The sequence below is a fragment of the Struthio camelus genome, chromosome 21 (genome assembly GCF_040807025.1).
Source record: "Struthio camelus isolate bStrCam1 chromosome 21, bStrCam1.hap1, whole genome shotgun sequence".
Lineage (NCBI taxonomy): Eukaryota > Metazoa > Chordata > Aves > Struthioniformes > Struthionidae > Struthio > Struthio camelus.
Genome location: NC_090962.1, coordinates 5,802,840 through 5,823,480, shown reverse-complemented (window position 1 = coordinate 5,823,480; position 20,641 = coordinate 5,802,840). Strand labels below are relative to the sequence as shown.

The window sequence follows — 20,641 nt, the reverse complement described above, 5'->3', positions numbered from 1 at the left end:
ATGTGAATGTTTTTCATCGGTGGTTTGGAGAAGGAAAATCGTGTACCTTTCACAAGTCTTGTGGGCTTTTTTTGTTTTATGTTTTGTTGTGGCTTTGTTCTTTTTTTTTTTTTTTTTAATAATGGTAGGGTGTTTGTACTGAGTAGTAAGAGTGACTTGGGGAAAAAAGCTTTCTTAATAATAAGATCATTTTACTTATAGTCATCTTGAGGAAAATGAGGGCAGAAATATTCATTACTATTTTCTTTGAAATTTTACATTTCTGTATGACTTCTTAAACTTCTGATAGCTCTTTACAGAATTCACAATTTCCATATGGGCTTTTTTAATAGCAATGATTTGCTTTTGTGTCTATTTTGCTTTGTCTTTTAATTATGGATGTTTATTTTTTATAGCTTTGTGTGGTTGTCCTGACTCGTTAGCTCTTAGTAGGCTAACAACGTTTCAGATAGACTGGGTTATCAAAGAAACGTGTTTTGTTTTTTTTCCTCCGTCTCAGTATTGGTACTTAAACATCCTGTCTGGTTTTGCACGCCTTCTCTGACTATAATTCTAACTAATCCAACAATAAAGCTTTAGTATGTTTTTTCAAGAACAATTCTAAGTGGTAAGGGTTAGCAGTGCCATTCTTTGAGTTGACTACTGGTCAGGGGACCAGATCAAAGGCTAGTGTTTTTTCTCCCTGACTAACTTGATGGTTTTGGGGTGAGGAGACGGGCTTTTCAAGTAATTTGTTTCATCATAGCTTTTAGCAAGGTAATCTCTCTGCATATTTTTGTTCAGTTGCAAAATGCACTATTAAATATTGCACTAAGCGTTGAGTATTTTGTAGTTGTCAGGGTCTTTTTAATATACGAGTGACTTTGTACAAGCAACATAAGTGCATGGGTGGCTAGGAGCTGATGTAAAAACAAGAAGAAAACTATGTATGCGTTAGCTAAATAACAGTTAAAGAGGCTAAAGGCAAAATAATCTGAAGTGGTGTGAATGTTTTCATTGCTATCTGAGGAAGCATACTTCAGGATACTCCCTGAGATCTTTTTCTCCATGTTATATCTCGTGTTTAATCCTGTGAATTAATGTGTCTTGTTGGATCTTTAGAGAGGAACTAGATGCAGATGAGTATGAAGAGACCAAAAAAGAAACTCTAGAACAGCTGAGTGAGATTAATGACTCACTGAAGAAGATTATGTCTGGAGATATGACTTTGGTGGATGAGCTCAGTGGGATGCAGCTGGTAAGGATGATTCTTACTCAGATCTTTCTGATGTTTTACTAAAAACGGTTCACATTGTATCTGGACTTGAAGAAACAGAAAACAGATACAAGTGATTCATTATAATTCTTATAGATGTGTGAAATCTAGATCTTCGTATCTAATGTTTTTATTACTTAGTATATGTCCAAATATAATAACTTGGTTAGGGCTCTTCCTTTCAAAAGAAAAACAAACTGAAGAATCATCGCCATAACACTGTGGAAAAATGTGGGAGACTGCAGGACCTAAAGATATCAGATCTTTAATATTAGAAAACAGTATGAAAGGTGTGAAGAGAGGTAGTTTTGATACTCCCTAGCGGATTTTGAACAACAACAGGAGGCCGATCAATATCGTAACAATTTCATTCTGCTTACCCTTGGAAGAGTTGCGATTGTCAAAGTGAGCATTACAACTGCTAAAGATAATAGCACATCTACTTGTGTTGTGCTAATATCGAGAAGATGTTGGAAGTAATTAGAAATTAAGACTTAGAATCTGATAAAAAGTTTTATAGCTTTTCTCTTTAAAGTGCACTAATTAGTGGATTTTTCAAGCCTTGCATGAAGGTCATATATTTTTCCGTCTCTCTTCTGTGGTCATGCAAGCAGAAGTTCTCTTCTCAAACGATACCAAGAATACTAATGATGCATTCTGGCCTGCGTTAGTCTCGTCATGGTAGCTATGGTTTATGCCTGCTATTAGTTGTAGTCATTCTTGTTCTTTTCCTTGCAGGCAATACAAGCAGCCATCAGCCAAGCATTTAAAACTCCAGAAGTAATTAGAATGTTTGCAAAGAAACAACCAAGGCAATTAAGGACAAAGTTGGCAGAGGTGAAGATTTCTGTTCTACTGTAGCAACTGTGCTTATTTCAGGTAGACTGATTAAATTTGGCATAATTGCAAGGAAAGCACCAAGTGTGTCGGAAAACTTGGTGGTAGCATCAGAAGAAGATAAGAGAAGTTGTTATCTTGCAGCGTTTGTTCATTTTCAAACGCCCATTGAAGTAATGGGGACAGCAATGTGTATTTCTTGAATTCTGTACTATTGCTGCTTAAAACCAAAAATGTTATCAACAGATAGTCAACTGAATATAATTGCAAATAGAAAATATGAAGAGCATGATTTTGGAAGTGTGGAAATGAGTGCACTCATATCTTGGGGATCGAGACTGAACTTGAGATCCAGATAAAGTGAAATGAAATGTGGTTCCCGCATGGCTCACTGACACGTGAATCCAAAATTTTGAATGAACAGCAGTCTTCGATTAAAAGAAGTTCAAGGTCAGAGAAATCAAGTATGCTAAGGTTAGGTGCGAAGGGCGTAGAACAGTGTAAAAAACAGTTTACAGCTTTACAGCCATCTTTTAAATCGTGGGTGGCTCTGTGTGTTACTTCTGGAGGTTCCGTGCTCACTGGTGATGTTTCTAGGTTGTTGCACTGGTCATGCTGTCACTTTGTGTGAAACTAATGGAAAGCTTACACGTTTTGACTTTTTTCTGGTATGAAGATGGACCGAGACCTAATGGTTGGGAAGCTAGGACGGGACCTCTACACGCAGCAGAAAGTGGAAATCCTGACTGCCCTCAGAAAGCTTGGTGAGAAGGTAAGGTGTTGGTATGATAACTAGGTGAACAGAAATTTCTATATATATGTTGAGGAGGAATTTTAAGTTATTAGAAGAGAAGAGACAAATGATAAAATTAGTGCCTTGTAACTTGCTTTTGTTGCACATAAATATTCCTGTGTTTTAGTGATAAGCTTTCTGGCGTGCTCACTACTGAGCATATGTCAGATAGTGATGTATGTTTATATAAAGCTATTACTACTTGAAAATGCCCTCTTTGGTGGGCCATCTGAGTGGATCATATATAAAGAATGTCAACCTGTACCGGTTTATAGAAGCTGTAATATAAATCTTTTCCTGGTTAACTGCAAGCCACCCACCTTTGAGGAACAATCCGAGGCTTTTAACATACTTTGGGCTTTAACTTACTTCTGTAATGGTGATAATGCCTACCTCTTGGTGTAAGACAAATAAACTGGGGAGACGAGTGAGTTACTGATGATTTTCCATGATGAGTACCTCAGTGTGCAGAACAACTTCTGGCTTTTGCCACTAGAGGGAGGAAGGGAAGTTATTGCTTTTTGTTGATGGTATATGAAGAAAATGGGTTGTCAGGGAGCTCTGTGCTTAAACTTCCTTGTGAAATGAGGAAAAGTCATGGAGAAGATCAAGTGCAGTATATAGAGGAGCTACATTCCAGTTAGATGATATTGGCAAATGCTTTCCCTCAGAATATTTTTATTGCTAGACCGTCCAAGAGAAAAATGTTTTGAAAAAATGGGTAAAAAGGCTAGTTAAGGTCGTGAACTGAATGTTTGACGACGTCCAAGGAACTCATGCCAGAGGATTAGATCATTTCAGACAAGCCACTTCACTAAGTTAGGAAAATCTGTAAAAATTTTTAGTGTACCAGGAGTACCTGTGGCTTAATGGGTGAGTCAAAGGACGGTGGATAGATGAAGATAAAAGGAGTGTCCCTCAGAGTATTTGGTGGAAGATATGAGGCTTAACTGTTAGGGATACTTGGTGTCGTGCTGTGGACGTACTCAGACTGGATAGTTTGACACACCTATTTCTTCTTTGCTCTAATAGGATATACATCTGAGGCTACTTAAATGAGTGAGTCTTAACTTTGAATATAGTCTTCCAACTGTAGGTTACTACTTCATTATTGTAAATATTTTATGGGCATCAGTCGCAAGGCATCAGAGCACCTACATAAAAGCAAAATATGCATGTGTAAATGTGACTGATGGTTTGCAGCACTATAAAAGGAGGAGGACAATTTCTAGGTCACTGACTCTTAACACGGTCAAAGCTGCTGGCAACTGCATGTTGTCACGTTCCTCAGCAGGTGATGTGAAGTGAACGTAGGTCTTAGCTATTTACTGGGTGGAGCACGTGACCAAAACATAGCAGACATCCTCTGCATAGTTTTGGTACAGGAGTGAAGGGTGACTTTCTCAGAAAAAAAATACCACTGCAGGTCAGCTTGAAACTGATGCATTTAGAGACATGTCTGATCTTGCTTATGCTGTCCTTTCTGGGCTGACTGACGTCACTGAGGAAGAAATTCAGTGGGAGGGGGAAGAGCTTGCTGTTTTACTTTGGCTTTTACTATATTAGATAAAGACATTGCTTAAAAATGGCAAATTGATAAGCCCTCTAATGTGGTGCATTTCATGTAAATGCTGATATAGATCTTTGCAGAGGTGGGAATATGCACAGTTAAGGTACCAAGTTCACAGTTACGGCTCTTTTGGTTTAGCTGACTGCAGATGATGAGACTTTCTTGTCAGCAAATGCTGGTGCAGCCCTGAGCCAGTTTGAGAGAGTCTCCAGTGACCTTGGTAAGTTTTCATTCTCCTAACTTCCAGTTTCTTTTCCTCTTTGAACACTGATAGATAAAAATGCCTGTGATCCCACTATGAAGGAGCAAACACAAACAAAAGATTCATGCTCTTCAATTTTTTCATACATTTCTCTTTTTTGTTAACAATGAAATTCTGATATGCTGTCCATGACGAAAAAGTAATGCAGCAAATAAACCCAGTGCCAAACGGCCGTAGAATGCCAAGTGTTCCCCATAATGCTGAAGGCTGCTCTGTCTTGAGGAGAGATAGCATTCTTACAGTTAAGCACTTTTTTTATTTTTATTCTATTTTATTTTATGTTTTCCTTGCATTACTGTCTCTCTTTAGGAATGCCTTTTTCTCCCCTGGCTGCAGAGAACTCTGCAGTTACTGGCACACTGTCAAAATACAGCTTTAAACCTCTCTTCTTGCCGTGATTGTCATAGCTCTAATCATGTTGACAAGACCAAAAATGCATTTATAAGAGGAATTAAATGAGCACAGCAGTTGATTCTAGCATTACAGTTAGAACTGTGGTGGAAGAATTGTGAACGGCAGGAATGTGCCAGACTAGGTCAGGGTACAAATAAACTGGCCCTGTGGTGTACCTCTGAGCACCCCTTTTCCTGAGGGTGCAAGCAAGGTGTTCAGAAGGGTACTCCGTTAGAAGCTCTCTATATGGCTAGGTTCAGACCTTTCCAATCCATATATGGCCCCCTTTTTTTTTTTTTAATGTGCTCAAGTCTTTTGGCTTTAAAAATGTACATTTAGTTTTTTTTATCTGAAAAGTGTTGCTTGATGTAAATCCTATGAGAAAAATCTCTAAAACACAATTTTGTTAATACATACTGAAAATGTTTTTTTTTTTCTCCCATAGGATCAGGAGACAAAGTCTTTGCTCTAGCAAGTTTTGAAGTAGAGAAGGCAAAACAATGAAGAGGTGTGTGGGGCTTGAATCTCTCCAGTTGTTGGGAGTACTGGACTTCTGTCATGTTGTAATTGTTTGTTCTATTTTCAAGATATTGCAAAAAACCCCAACGAACCGTAAACCTCTTGGGTTCTTAACCAGAAGATATGAAGTAAACAGCCTTAAAGTGCACTTTGGAACCCTGGTGTCTCTGCCCCTCAGTAACATAATTTCTGAGGCTAAACACTAAGTGGTACTCCTAAAAACAAAACCTTAGTATGATTATCTTTGAAAAAAATCAGCTATTTTCAACTTTTCTGAATGTATATTTCTCCAAGTATTAAAACATCATCTTTTTGCATGTGGCTGTAGCAAGGAGATCTTTTCCAGGAACAGTCCGAATGAATGAGTTAGTTTTTGGGTGATTCTTCAAGTTGCTCTCAAACTGTCTTAATTTTGAATTTGTCTGGACTCCCCACTAAATAGTTTATACTAGGAATGCATTGCAGCTTTTGAAACTTGACATAGTTTATTTGAAATGCCATCTTTCTGCAAACTATTTGCAGAACATCCAGAGTGAGACTGCATACTGATCATTGGCCCTTGTCAGCTTGTTTGCTCTGCGCATGAATAAGTGCCATTGTATCCCAATCTTGATTGACAAACAATGGAAGTCCTGTTGGGAGACTTCTGGAGTAATTTAACCTTCTGTATTGAAACGACAGGGAATTGCTAGGAAATGGCAAGGAGAAGCCCTTTCTGTGACCTCTTACCCTAGCTCTGGATGTATAACTACAAGCTACTGTTTTTTCCCAAGATTTCTGAGATAGCATGAAATAGTTTGCAAGTAGAGACAAATTAGAAAAGGGAGGGAGCTCTCATTACATGGTTGATCTACGCAGTAAATGAACTGAAAGTCTTTGGTGCGAGTGTGGCCCAATCTAATTATCAGATGGTGGTGTTGCGGAGAAGGGAGGATTTGTGCCTCCACGGGGAAGTTAAAATCCTGAGTAATATCAGGGTTTAAGAGGATTTAAAATCCCACATTGTTGAGTTTTTAGCCAGACTTTGGAGCATAAACGAGGACCTCAGTGTGGAGAGGCTGTAGTTGGTGCTCCAGATGTGTATTTAACTTAAAAATATTTTCACGCTTCCTTGTAATACAATCAATATTAGAGTTATTATTCTGACAGTAGTGGCAGCTTCACATGTACTTCAGTAATCAGAATTTCGTCTGAGCTGTTTGGACGCCTTTATTTGAGAATTTTTTTCAGCTTGAGAAGCATGGTTTTTGGGTCTGCTCTACCCTTGGCATATATTCGGGCGCTGATCTAATGGTATCAGGAACAACCACAACAGAAAAGGCATTTCTTAACCGAATGTCATATTCGTGCCTCTTTCCATTCTTATTTTACCATTAGCAATTTTACCATTAGCAAAGGATATAGGTAGAAGCAAAAGATATTTCTCTGGACTTGCTACCTATTAACAATTGTATCTCTTTCTCTGAACAGGTGGAGGAGAAAAGCTTGACATTTCCTTATGAGGAAGTGGTTTGTCTGAAACTAGAAGCATAAATCCCAGGTTTTTTTACACAGTGTAGCTGCGTGGAGACATCTGTTCAGGTCACCTTACTGCTTCTGGCCCATTGAAAAAAAGTAATTTCCCTCTATTTGTATACCAAAAAATTCAAACACTGGATGGTTTTTAGTCCTTTTCCCTAGATGTTTCAAGTGCGAGTCGGCACTTCCTTTCTTTGGAAAGCTTCAAAAGTGGAGGAAGTGTTGTGAAATATCATTGGTAAATGGAGCGTTTGGCTGTGAGTGGATTGGCATGTACTATTATTATGTGGTACTCCCCCAGAGAAAGTGTGACTTTGGAAATGTAATGTGCTTGAGAGTCACAGATACAGTGGGTTCCTCTTCACATAAGATGGGGCAGATAGGTAGCAAGAGAGGAAAGCTACCATTTTGCTACTTAAATTCTACATATAAACTGATTTTTCTAAGTGATAAATTTATTTTTCCTTAAATGAGAGCAAAGTACAATATGCAATAAGTACATTAAAAGGAGGATAAGCAGAGATCTGTACCTGTGTTGCTCAGGTGATAGGTGTATTTTCAGGGCAACCAGATTTTGTGCTGTTTTTAGTGATCGTGTATTTTTTTTTTTTTAATTGGTAAGCCTGTCTAAGCTCTAGGCATAAATCTGAAGTGGTAGCTCTTTGTTCTTTTAGCTGTTTTGGTAAAAGCAACCTCCTAAAGACATAACGTTACAAGTTTGGAAAGTTTCTGTGGATGCACTTGGAACCTTGAGAAACTAAATGTTTTTCTGAATACTGTTAAGTTTAAATTTATCTCTTTGCTATTGATCTGTAAAACGTGGTCATTTCTGTAGCAACAAGTCTGTTGCTGGAAAGGAAAGAGTGGTGATAATATTGGAAAGATCAGAAGAATTCCGAGGAAAAAACAATCTTGTCTCCATCTTGTTTGTGCTTTGAGTTATAAAAACTAAGACAGACAAGTCCTGAAAGAGGATGAAACTGAATTCTTTTCAAGTTGGTAATGATTTAGAAACCTTTTTTTTAAACTAAATATGGACTCAATTCAGTACCAGCTCATGGTGGCATGACAGCTTTTGGCAAGAGTGGAGTTGGACTTGTGTTTGTCAGCAATGAAGGTGACCCGCTGTTTTGAGGAATCCTGTGTAGGAATCCTGTAGTGGAACCTCAGTGTGGCACCTACAGTGCATGCATCTTAGCCCGTTTTTACTCAGACAACAGCTTCAGTGGGAGCTGCCATTAAACTGAGTGAGTGGAGCGGAAATACTATCTTAAATTTAGATATTCCACTGCAGTGTTAATGCCAAATAATAATCACTTAGAGGACAAGTCTGTAACATAGACTGTAAACAGAAAATAAGTATCATCAGTCATAATTTAGCTTGCATTTATAGGCATAGATACCCTGTAAATAAACAAGTTTGTCTAATTGGTAACTAGGACTGGCGTAGAAGAAACCAGAAAATATGTTTTGAGAATGTATTTTGCTTTAACAGTTACCCTTTTGAAATCTGCTATTTTAGAAACAAAAAGACACAGTGTAGACAAAACAATTCATGTATTTCACAGATGGAACTTTTTTCTCCTTTTTTTTTTTAAAGAAGCTTACATTTAGATGGCGTTCTTTGTCCATGATATTAGAACTATTTTGCTGTCTGGGACAGTATTATCTTCTCTGACAAAGGCTGACTGCAGCTTTACAGCTGAGAGGAGCTTATTAAAAGGCATCATTAGACAGTCTAAAATTACTGAAAACAAAACAGTACATGGGGACCGTAGCTGCCTTCTTTTCCTTTCTGCTCATTACTGGTGCTAAGTAACTCTCTTTCCACTTCCCAAACTGCTTGAAGCATTAATATGTAAATGAAATCTCTCAGCACTCTCACACATCACAATAAGTTACTGTACAATAATATGGAAATTTTTTTCCTTGCAGTTCTCAGGATAGACTATTTTCTTAATGGATTTGCAAATATTTCAGTTTTTTTTTTTTTCATGGTTTCTGTACTGCAGGCATTTGGAAAACTATTATGTTGATCCATCCTTTTTAATGTTGTGCTCCGCCTGCTATTGAAAAGATCTCATGTGATTTAGATGAGCACAGATGAGAGCGAGATCAACTGCCAATATTATTGCAAGATTCTGTATGCCAGGCCAGACTTGCCTTCTCAAAATTTGAGAAGTCAGAAAGCATTACTCTAATCCAGAGGCTGCGTACTTCCTGCAGAATGCCTTGACTATAAGTATAATTTAAAAAGGAAGCCGTTGCCAATATGGAGCTGTTCATAGGCTGGCCCTAGCAAATAGTTCTTTAAGTAACTTACTTGAAGTGGTTAGGTTCTTTGCAGAGGCACAGCAAGTTGATTGGTATGCTATGCTAAAGATTTTGTCAAATAATCCTGAGATATACCTCCACCAATATCTAAAATGTTTCTGCAGGGGCTGGGAAAAAATCCATATTCTATTTATTATAATAATCATTTGCTCAAATAAAAACTGTTAACAAAAGAACAACTTTCTAGTGAAAGCATGGTTTTGTGGTTTACCCCACAAGCTTGTGATGTTTGAGTTCCATCAGCAATAGCTAGGTTCAGCAGTAGGCTCGGGCAGATCGCTTATTCTCTCTATTTCTCTCTCCTAGTGTAAAATACAGATTATGATACTTGAATATCTAGTGTTATGAAGTTGTCATTGTTCGTACATTGCTTTGAAGATTAACAGGTCTTTTTTGTTTATCATTTTACTTCTGAAACAAGAATTATGAAGTACAGTAGCTTTAAACGTGTCAGCAGAGTTGCCTAAGGTTCTGTTTGGCCATATATAACCTCCCTTTTTAAATCTTTTTTTCTCTGTAGGGTGAGTCTGGTGATTGCATTGAACCAAAAGAAAAAAACATTAGGGAGAAAACTGAAGCATCAAGTGCTCTGTAAAGTTAAGTCGTCATCGTATAAGAGCGTGCTTGTAACTTTGTAAATACCAAATTTAATCTGGAGACAGTTCTGTTTTCAGATAAAAAACATGCAGGTGAGAAGGTTTCTTACTATACAAACTAAGTTTGGATTAACAAAGAAGATTAAGTCCTAGCCTTTTACATTAAAGGGCTTTTTTGTCCATCTCTCTAAAATCTCTCTCTGCATACCTTCTCATGGCACAGTCTGTACAACCATTAAATATAGCAACAAAGGTTGTCATACTGCTGCTTTAATTTTCTGAAATACTCTAGCTCACCTAGACAATTACTGCTAGCCACTAGACATAAAAATTCCAACAGATTCTTCTGACCCTATCGTAGCATCCCCAACGTGGAAAAAGAAGAGCCGATTGAATGATTTACCTTCATTTAATTTTCAGGAAACACTAGGCTGTTTCTGCACGAGAAGATGGTTTTGAGGGACTGGAATTGTCAGGCCAAATCTAAAATGTAAAAGATTTTCCAACGAAAAGATTTCAAATTAAAAACAGCTCCCTGATTGGGTACCATAGACGTCTTTGAGGGGAAACCCAGTTTTCCTTATTGTCTCATGTGGCTTAGTCAGATGGATAATGAAAGCAGAGTTTGTGTGTACAGATGCTGTTGGAGGCCCTTAATGAGGGGGAGATGCCAGTAAATACAGAGGGACGTGGAGGGCGGAAGCAGCTGTTCTGTGAAGGAAGCCTAAATGAATTTCAAAGCTGATTAAGAACGAACTGGAGATGAGAAAAGGACAGTGAATTGAGAATATTTTTTTCGAAGTCAAGCAAAGACTCCGAGGAGAAAGTTGCCTGAAGTTTTGGCTTCCTAGAACCAACAGCAACCTCATTAAACAAAGAAGTGATTAGAAGCTATGTTATGGAAAAAAAAAAAAAAAAACTAACAGGTGAAGTGGATTTTTTAATTTATACCCAGTCTTTGTATAAGACTTGTCAAAATTTTCAAAATGACTTAACCTTTAAATAATTAAACTTTATAACGTTCCTCTGCTGCTGATAAGCTTTATTATTCCCGTTTTGTGTATAGGGCAAGTAGGATGACAATTGGTAAGGTAATAAGTGCAGTGCACTTGCATCTTCTGTTAACTTTTTGAAGGCCTGTGCGGTCACTGAAGACATGATCAACCTACTAAATCTATTGCAGAGCTAGGAGTAAAGAGGTCTCTTGAGAATCCGTCATATGCTTTAATATTAAAAGTGAATAGTACAATGGCAAGATGGCACCTTACTTGATAGCAAAAGTTCTGTAAATCTCAGTAAGCTTGATGGTAGGAAACTAAGGTGGGGGCAGAAGCTGATTTGGATTTAGTGTTTTAAGAAAATAAATATAAAATTCTCCACAGGTAGAAGAAGCCCTATAATATCTCCTTCCACTAAAAAAAAAGTTATTCTAAATAAATGCAGGGTGGTAAATTGATGCTATATGAAATTGATATACACTGTTGTACAGTCAGCCAGCTAAATTGGAACAGAAGAGCTAGACAATACTTAATCATTAATGGTGTTTTGCCCATGATGCTATCAGGAAGAAAACCCATGCTAGTGCAAAAATGCAAATGACGGCTTAATTTTAGGCTCCTACTACTGTAAGATGCTTTTGGATCTTTCCCTTAGACTCATGTACTGCTAATTAACATTAATCCAACTGGAGGATCCCAGAGTGATGCTTCTGCATATTTTTCTTCAGCTTATGCTGGTGCTCTTATGTTCTTTTCTTAAATAATTAATAATCATTACTGCCTGCTGTGCTGTGTGTATGTGTTAGTGATCTCAGATCCCAGCATATTTGCACTGTTCCTGTCAGCAGCTAGGTTTTGCTCTTTGCCTAGGCTTTCATGTTGAGACCTTCATTAGCTGGCAGTGGGGTATGGATTTCAGTGGCGTTGGACTTTGATGTCATTAAGTAACAAGCTGTTAAGGGAAGTGCCACCTATTTCATTGCTGTGCCTATTTTTATGCAATTAAGTTAAATGCCAAGTAGAAGACGGATGCATTTTACTAAATAACACACAGGACGCAAGGCCTTTTTATCTTCAGGAATTTCACGCTTACCTTGCTGACCCCACCGATGTATATTATAGGTAAGCAGTACTGCTGTTAAACCTAGTGGGAAGCTGAAATGGAGATACAGTGCCAGGGCAGGGGTGAAAACTTTTTGGTCTCTATCTTCCTTTTTTTTTTAAATTTGTCTCTCAGTGTTTTTACTGGGAGGGAAATTAAACTGCTTCGGCCTATCTGGGGGAAAGACTTCTTCCTCGAGAGCCGAGGTGGGACTTCAGATTTTGATACTGTCATTTTTATGAGTGCTTGAATGGCCAAATGGATATGCATTTTAGTTGGAGGTTCTCGGAAGATGGCATTTTCTGTATTTACTGAAGTAGCTTGAATCTATCTCTAGTGAATCTTGCAACATCTGTAATATATTTTTTTAACTTCCTTAGCGTAATAGTTTTGAAAACTACTCGTGTTGCTCTTTTAACGTTCCTGTGATTTGTCTGCCACGGCACTACCAGAGCAGCTGTGCTCCTCGAGCCTGCCCCGCTGAGCGGGATAGCTAGAGAGCCCGTGAAGATACTTGGCACCACTTAGTTTCAGAGCCAGATGCGCAGGACGCCCCTTCAGGTAGGACGAGGCTGACTGATGGCGGGGACTAGACCCGCTGCCCGGGGGCCCCGGCGGGGGAGGCGGGAGGGAGCCCGGCCCCGGCCCCGGCCCCGGCCCGCCCCTTCCGCGCGGCCCCGCGCTCGGGTGGTGCCTGCGGCGCCGCCGGGCCCTGGGCGCCGGGACGCGGCGGGTCCCTCCCCCGGAGCCGCCCAGGCGCCTCCCTCCCTGCCCGCCCGCCCGCCCGCCTGGGCCGCCGCCGCGGTGAGTCACGACGGAGGAGGCGGCCGCTGCGCTGCGCTGCCTTCCCCTCTCCTCCCCTCCCCTCGGCCCGGCTCCGCTCCGCTCCGCTCGGCACCGCCGCCCGCCCGCGCCGAGCGCCCGCCGCCGCCGCCCGCAGCAGCCCGGGGCCGGCGGCCCCTCGCAGGTGAGCGCGGCCGCCCTTTGTGCGCGGCGCCCCCGAACAAAGGCGCCCGCCGCCGGCCCCTAGGCCCGGCCCCGCCGCCCCGGCCCCGGCCCCAGCCCCGCGCCGGGCCGGCCCGGCCCCCCGCCCCGCACGGCCGCGCCCCGCCCGGCGGCAGGTGCCGGCTCCGGGGCGGCCTCGCCTGCGCAGCGCCCGACGCCCCAGCCCGGCTGCGGGCCCTCGGCGTCCCCCGCGGGAAAGCGCTGCCGCCGTTTGGGCACAAGGCTCCGGCAGGTCTCTAACGAAGGGCTCCTCTTGCTGCTGCGGTCTGCCTTGGCTCAGGACTGCGCGCCTGCGGGAGGGCGTGAGGCGGCCCCTCCTAACTTCCGACTTGGGTGTTGAGCATCAGGGTGGACGGTGCTCGTTGGCTGACGATACTTTTTGTCTCTCCTTGAAAGGTGCGGGAGACAGGGACAGCAAATAACAAACTAGGGACAGCAGTGTTTTCAAAATCCAAATGTGTTAGTAGTCCGGAAAGCAGGTAAGAGATAATGGTAGTTTCTGCTTCGCATCCGGACATGCTTCATCAGGATGCATCTACCAGCTGACTTGCTTTCTCTCCTCTCCAGAAGAGAGTATTTTGTTCTGCTGTATGTCATCTTTTATGTGGCTGTTCCTCATCTTGGTACGTTTGGCAAAATAAGCTTTGATGTTCTGTAGATGAGAGCAAGACATACTGCAGATGTGATCCTTTTAAAAAAAAAAAAAAAAAAGAGAAAAAAATTGCAGGCAAGTTAGGTAGCTTGCCTAGTTTTCTAATCTGAATAGTCTCCAGCATAGTGGTAGCCCCGTCTTTTGAGTGTTTTGAGAGCACGACATTTTTATTAAATTTATGCAATTAAAATGTTGTATTTATTTTTTGGTGGCTTAGTAGCTTGCATGCTGTAAACTTCTTTTGTTTTTGATATTTTTATAGCTCATATGCGATGAGAAATAGCCTACTGAAGGAGAAACAGTATGTGAATAGTGAAGGGTGAGGCCAGACTACATGCTTCAGGGGGTTTATTTTGAAAGTAAGGGCCCTGGAGGTAAAGGGGCATACAGAAAACTCAGTATTACTCCTTTTATAAGTGCAGACTTATTTTGTTATCAGCCTGAAAGCTGAGTTCCTGCTGTTTGCCTTGGCAAACAGATATAGATGGAAAATGGTGGCAGGTGTACTTCACATGCGCTGGAGTTGCTTCACTTCACCATTAGCTGAAAAAGCATCTTTTCTTACACTATATTTTCAGCATTTCAGTAGAAGTTGGCAGCTGCTTCAGTACAATTTAGAATTGCTGGCAAATGATTTGAGTCCTTGTTTGGTTCACGTGCACCTTGAGAGCGCAATTCTACAAGGAACCTCATCAGATTGAATAAAGACGATAGCGAGCAGTTTTGAACAAGTTAACTGATAATTGACTGGCTGTTGGCTGAAGTTTTATGGCTTACCCAAGATTACTTCCAAGCAGTAGTTCTGTTTTAGTTCATTTTCAACATTGCAACGGAAGTTCTAAAAACTTTATATAAGACATAAAAGTGCTTTCAATATTCATTGGTGTCCGACTGGGAAGATAATGAAATCTTCATCAGAAAAATCATCCTGTAGTCTGGCAGGAGTCAGTGTAATAAATACACATCAGCTATACCACGCTTGTCATTTGCCTGAACACCTGTTTACTGTGGCATATAGGAGCTCTAGCTACACACTGCACGAGCAGCATAGGTGTATGGGGAAGGGGATTATTTCTTTGCCCCCAAAATGAGAAAATGCCGTGCTAGGGACCTCACATAGAGGAGAATTAGAAGGTTCTGTCCGCTCTCTTTAAAAAAGCTGGGTAATACTGGTACATTTCACTAAATATATGTCATCATTTCGTTAAATATTAGGGGGGGCGCAAAAAGCAAGTTCTCAATCCCAGTTTTGTGGGAAATCTGTAGTTGGATGAATTTCCACACTCTTCTACCACCCCTCGCCGCTGGGTCTCATAGTACGGTAACTTTACGAGAGAAGAGAGGATTCCGAGCCAATTTGTGTTGTTTCCTCACCAAAAACACAAGTGAGCTGAAACAAAAGCTGAATGTTGTAATTGCTGACTTTGACTGTGATATGCCTCTGTCTAAAAATTCAAAATAGTTCTGCGGTTGTATAAAGGCAAATGAAGTGAACACCTGCATGTACTTCATTAGGTGTAACTAATGCTGATGGATGATGATTTGCCTAGGAAACAACTTGTGCAGAATTGGTAGTAGTTTAATACTGTTTATCACTGTTGCCTCTCCAAAATGTTTGTGTTGTCTGGAATCAATATATACGTTCATCTGCCTTTCAATAAATATTTCAATTCTTAAATTTGTTGTGAACTACAAAGCTCCTATCTTCATTGTTTGACCTAGTTTTAGATGTCAGAAATGCACAGTGTTGAGCATATGGAGAAGCAAGTACCTTTTGGAGACTGCTGTTGAATGGGTTTAGGAAAACTTCCTGTAGGTGTTGTTTCAAAATGGAAAAATTAGGTATCTTCAGAAATATTTCCGTGCATGTGGATGCTAAACTGTATTTCCTTTTGTTGCAAACTGTCAGCAGACTGAATTTCCTGCTGAAATACAACAGTAAACGTAGCAGCTGTTGTAGCTATACTAGCACCCTTCTGGACATAGTGCAGAAGTGTTTGGACCTGGTATTAGTGTTCTTAATTGGCAAACTTTTAGGTTGTAATCCAAAGAACTGGGCCAAATGTTAATTATGAGAGTTGGTATAAGTCTCTAGATAGAAGGTGGTTATAATGCAGATTCCACATAGCAGAAACAAAGATATTTACTCTCACTATGTTTCCAGATATTTTAATAGCTGCGATGATTTAAAAAAAAAAAAAAAACAAACCTAATCACACATGTTCTTTATTTAAACCACTGCTGTTCCACATAGTACTACTGGAATGGTATGGCAGGATGTTCAGCCAAAAATAAACCTTGATTTTTATTAAGAAAGGTGTCAAGAATGGTAAATAAATCTTAGTATTTAATTGTTTTTCAGTGAGCCCTCTTTAAAAAAAGCACTTAATCCTGCATGTTTTTCCTACAGCCGGACTAAAATCCATCAGATCCCTTAATGTTCTTTTAAAAAGAACATTATGTAAGTATTTTTGGTCTTCAGTGTTAAATCATATAAGCAGAAACTGTACATAATTCTCATTTATAGTGCCTGTTTTTAAATTTTGTTTTTAAAAGAACTCTTTACATTACAGATCTTAGTCTGTTTTCTGTGTAAGAGTTCTGATTTGCTGGAAAAGTAATAGTATCCATTTCTTTAGTTCCAAAAAAGCTCTTGGATGTGTATAAGTACATGAATAGTCCCAGAAGATCATAATGTTTTGATGGTGATGTGTGGTGAAGGTGTAAATTAGTGAAATGAAATGCTTTGTCACCTAGTCCACACCCTAAGAAATGCAGGTAGTCTGATGAGCTTGCTAGTAAATACATGGGAGAAACAATACATACATTTTAAATGTAATAAACTTAATTTCGTTTTAAAAAAATAATTATTTACTGTTCTTGATGTCGTGCCATCTCTGAGAATGGGTGAGACCTACAGTTCTTTTTCCCTTTAAATAGCTGTGGCCTGTCCTTGAACTTCGGATGGCAAAAAATAAAAAAGCAGATAGACCAGAATGAGCTAAACTGTGGAGTGTTAATAGGTGAGAAGAAACCGAAGAGCAGAAAAAATAATAAAAAAAAACTTGGTAAATGAGTAAGGAGAATACAATTCTGGCTCTGGGATTTACTTCAGTTCAGTGTTGGGGGAAGCATTAAGTAACAAATTCTCCAAAAGTTAAGGAAAGGGAATTTCTTATTTCTATTCACTGCTGTTGATTTGAGAGAAGGTTACAGTGCTTATATATGGTTTAAATGTCTGTTTGAATTTAAGGAGTTTAGTCGTGGTTTTTGCTTTTCAAAAGTGTTCTCAGGGTTTTACAAACCTTGAAATATTTATCAAATCTGCACAGCCAGTTGTATTAAAGCAATCATAAGTGTGAATGTCGTGTTTGTTGTTTGTTTTTTAACAACCTAAAAATCTTATCTGTGGATAAACTGTCATGGAAAACAAACTCTCAAAAATTCAGCTTCTTGCATAGTTGAAGCTCCTGTGTCTAAACTAGCTACTGATTGGGGAACAGAAGGAGAGCTGATAAATTTGTACAAGCGTTGCACTTGCCTCAGAATGTTCTGTTTTACTTCCTGAAAATATGTCGGCCAAGGATGTATTTGATTTTTATAAAATCAGTTTTCTCTGTATGGTAGAGCATAACTAACAAATCTGGGAGCTACCTGAGTGCGCAACTCTGTTTTTGAACGTGAGCAAGCTCTGAAACTTTCTGACTCAGTTTACCCCTCTATAAAATGAGCTGACTACTTCACAAGAGCGTTGTGATGTTTAATTAAAGTGTAATCGTTTTGCCTCTGAACTCATCTAGGTCTTGATTCGATGTACGTTGCAGTCAGTGAGGACCTTTTAATTAATTTCATTGAGCCTTAGATCAATGTACATGCACAAACACACCCATGTAAGCTTGAAGGAAGTGTGACCTAAATTTTTACGGCGGGGTTTCTGTAGTGCTGCAGTGCAAATACGGCAACAGTTTCAAGTAAACTACTGACGGAGGCTTTTAGTGGAAATGAGAAGTGGGTAGTACAGCTACAGTGATCTCTGATGTCTGCTACCATAATTGTAATAGTTTCCTAACTTTGAGCGTGCTGGATTTGGTGTGGAATGCTGATAATTTCATTGTGTCCTGGAGGTTTGCTTAGTGCGTCGGGAGAGGCAATATCAGGCTTTGAGATAGAGACAGTAACTGAACGTTTGTGCTAAAATGGTCAGCAATAGCATGTTAAAATATAATTAACTTTAAGAGTTGATGCCAAACTGAGAAAAATAGGAGCATTCACATGTGCTTAGCTGCTTTTTTTTCCAAGAATGTCTGTAGATGCCAAATAATACTCACTGGTTTACGTGGAATTCAGGAAAGGTTTTGCTTAACTGAAAGTTTAGTCGGCCACTACAGTAGGACTCTGCAAAATAAGTCTTTCACAATTCACACACAACCTTTTGCGACTGTTTTCTCATGTCTCACTGTCATGACTCTTAGTTTTCGCTGGCTCTCACAAAAGACATTTTAAACCTTAAATAAAACTGCGTGTGTCTGAGTAGCGGAGGATGGGGATACATCTTTGGCCCTTTGTTTTTAATATATCAATTTCAATACTTTTGGTAGTTGTAATTTTTGGCATAACTGCTAGGAGCGCCTTCCTTATGCTGGGAAACCGAATATAATAAAGCTGTACTGTAATTTTGCTAAGAGTTTGGAAAGTAGAGAAATCTGTCTGCGGCTTCAGTAATTCTTTTTTCTCTGTTCTACTTCACATTGGTGGTTGATGCATACAGCACTGTTCGGGCAAACTTTATTTAAAGCGGCGAGGAATCCCAGAGTAGTACTAACCTGCAGAGGGACCTGCCTTGTCTTGAGCGTTGTTGCTAACACCTAGGATTATCTTCCTATATGTAGAGGAGGTCTTGAAACAATCAGTTTGAAGTGTTTAACATCATTAGCGTCAGTCTCTGAAAAAATCAAACTTGCCAGACAATTGGTATGCAGGTCTCCATGCAGCTTGGTTTGGTTGCCTTTAACATCTGTCCATTCTCGGTCTGTGATTTTTCCAGTCCTTACTGGATTCTGAAAGAAATAAATGTAGCGCTGATGGGACTTCATGTAACCCTTAAAAGCCTATAGTCAGTAGTTTATTTCTCTGTGGCCCATGTATTAGTACGCTAGTGGTAACAGGAGACTTCTGCTGTCAAACTAATGAGCTCCTACAGGAGTATTTCACCGTTCAGAACTAATATAACTAACTTTACATAGAGGATTGTGTCTAGGGAGGAAGGAAATTGCATCCCTGTTCCTGAGGTATACAGGGAGCCTCTTGAACACAAGATTTCCTTCCCTGTAATCCCACTTTACCAAAAAATACAGATGATAAAATGTCTCCAGTAAGATTGATAGGCAATCAGGAATTTGTTTACAATTTATGAATCTTATAAATGATCTGAAGTTGACAATTTATTTTCCTCCTCTCCTCTTTCCATCAGATATCTTTGCAACATGGTCTAGTTTGAACTAACGCAGACATTGAAAATCCTTTTCTTGTGCTTTTTATTAACTGCTGCAGAGAAGAAAGGAGCTGGCACACTTAAGCGCATGATTAAAACAGCTATTTAGACCAGTTTCTAAAATAGTAACAGAAAAAGTTCTCAATGAGTGTTTTATTATTATCCTAGGAGAAGGGATCTCTTGCCTGTTACTCTCTCATATTAATGATGCTACCGGATCGCTGAGGATGTAAGTGTTCTGTGCTGTAGTTAGTGCAGCATAGATGGTTGAGGGATCTATTCATGTTAGATAAATGGTCATTAATTTGTAGTTTGACTTTCAGCAAGATCTATTCATAAAATACCTCTTCAGATGGTTTAAAAAAACCCCCCACAAACCATACATTGATTCAAAACTGAAAGGGCTGCTTTGAATTTTTTTAAACTACCATTCACATGATTATGCAGAGCATCCATGTGGAAAGCAGTGAAGAGGTAGTGTTTTGTTGCTCTAAAGAGGCAAGATGAGTAGGTGTCCTAAGGGGTATCTTTGTCACTATTTTCAAGCAAATTTTGTTGATGCATGAGGCCAAAACAATATTTTGTGCTGTTGTCCAGTGCTTTAGACAGTCAATGGCTGTTAATTTGAAAGTGTCTGTGGTGGTAACACAAAGTATTTTGATACAGCATTGCAAAATATTGAAGTGCTAACTAGTCCACCAACCTAATAATAGCTCGCATTTTAATTGCTTCCCAAAAAAATCTAGTTAACCATAATCTGTCTACTATAAAAGAGCTGTAGGCTTTTTCAATGTAAAATGTATATGGTCTAGGATTAATGGTGTTCAAATTACAGAGCAGCATAGATTACATTTTAAATTGAAAGCTATCTCTAATATGCTAGGCATCTGTAGAAAGATTCTGTGTTGATGAGTGCCATAGAAATGTCTATAAATAAAATTCACTTCAGCAAGTGGAACAGTGGAGAGAAATCCTTCCAGTAGGCATTACTCGTGGTGTCTGCCATTTCTGGTTAAATACAACAATGCAGTGTGCTTAAGCTGCTGAGAAGAGAAGCTGGTCACTAGACCACAAGCAGTTTGACTCCAAATATGGTACTTCTATTTTTTGGGGTTGTTATTGCATGCTTGTAAATTGAAATTAAATGTTATTGTTATTTTAAACGCTTACAGATTCTTACTGGGATTTTACCGATTCTGGTTTTAAGCTGTTCTGTAAGCATTTATGGTTCATTAATAGTGTCGCTTGTCTTTTCGTAACATAGACTGAAATGTCAGTTTTTAGCACTAGCCAGAGGTTAACAGAGCAATTTAATT

The 20,641-nt window shown here is 39.5% G+C and overlaps 2 protein-coding genes across 23 annotated transcripts in view; both read left to right on the top strand.

Annotated features, from left to right (window-relative positions):
• LZIC (leucine zipper and CTNNBIP1 domain containing) overlaps positions 1 to 10,138 on the top strand; it is a 29,365-nt gene extending 19,227 nt beyond the window's left edge. For 13 of the 19 annotated variants that reach the window (XM_068916099.1, XM_068916101.1, XM_068916091.1 and 10 more), the window contains 5 exons: positions 1,102 to 1,237; positions 1,994 to 2,092; positions 2,769 to 2,864; positions 4,594 to 4,675; positions 5,556 to 7,090. In XM_068916099.1, coding sequence (XP_068772200.1) covers positions 1,102 to 1,237; positions 1,994 to 2,092; positions 2,769 to 2,864; positions 4,594 to 4,675; positions 5,556 to 5,614 — 472 coding nt within the window. In that variant the 3' untranslated portion in view covers positions 5,615 to 7,090. The other 6 variants (XM_068916104.1, XM_068916107.1, XM_068916106.1 and 3 more) reach the window with 2 other exon arrangements.
• A 25-nt stretch (positions 10,139 to 10,163) lies between these two features.
• CTNNBIP1 (catenin beta interacting protein 1) overlaps positions 10,164 to 20,641 on the top strand; it is a 39,572-nt gene continuing 29,094 nt past the window's right edge. The window contains exon 1 of one of the 4 annotated variants that reach the window (XM_068916109.1): positions 10,164 to 11,003. In XM_068916109.1, coding sequence (XP_068772210.1) covers positions 10,976 to 11,003 — 28 coding nt within the window. In that variant the 5' untranslated portion in view covers positions 10,164 to 10,975. Of the gene's footprint in view, positions 11,004 to 11,072; positions 12,198 to 12,904; positions 13,145 to 20,641 lie in introns of those variants that run through there. The other 3 variants (XM_068916111.1, XM_068916114.1, XM_068916112.1) reach the window with 3 other exon arrangements.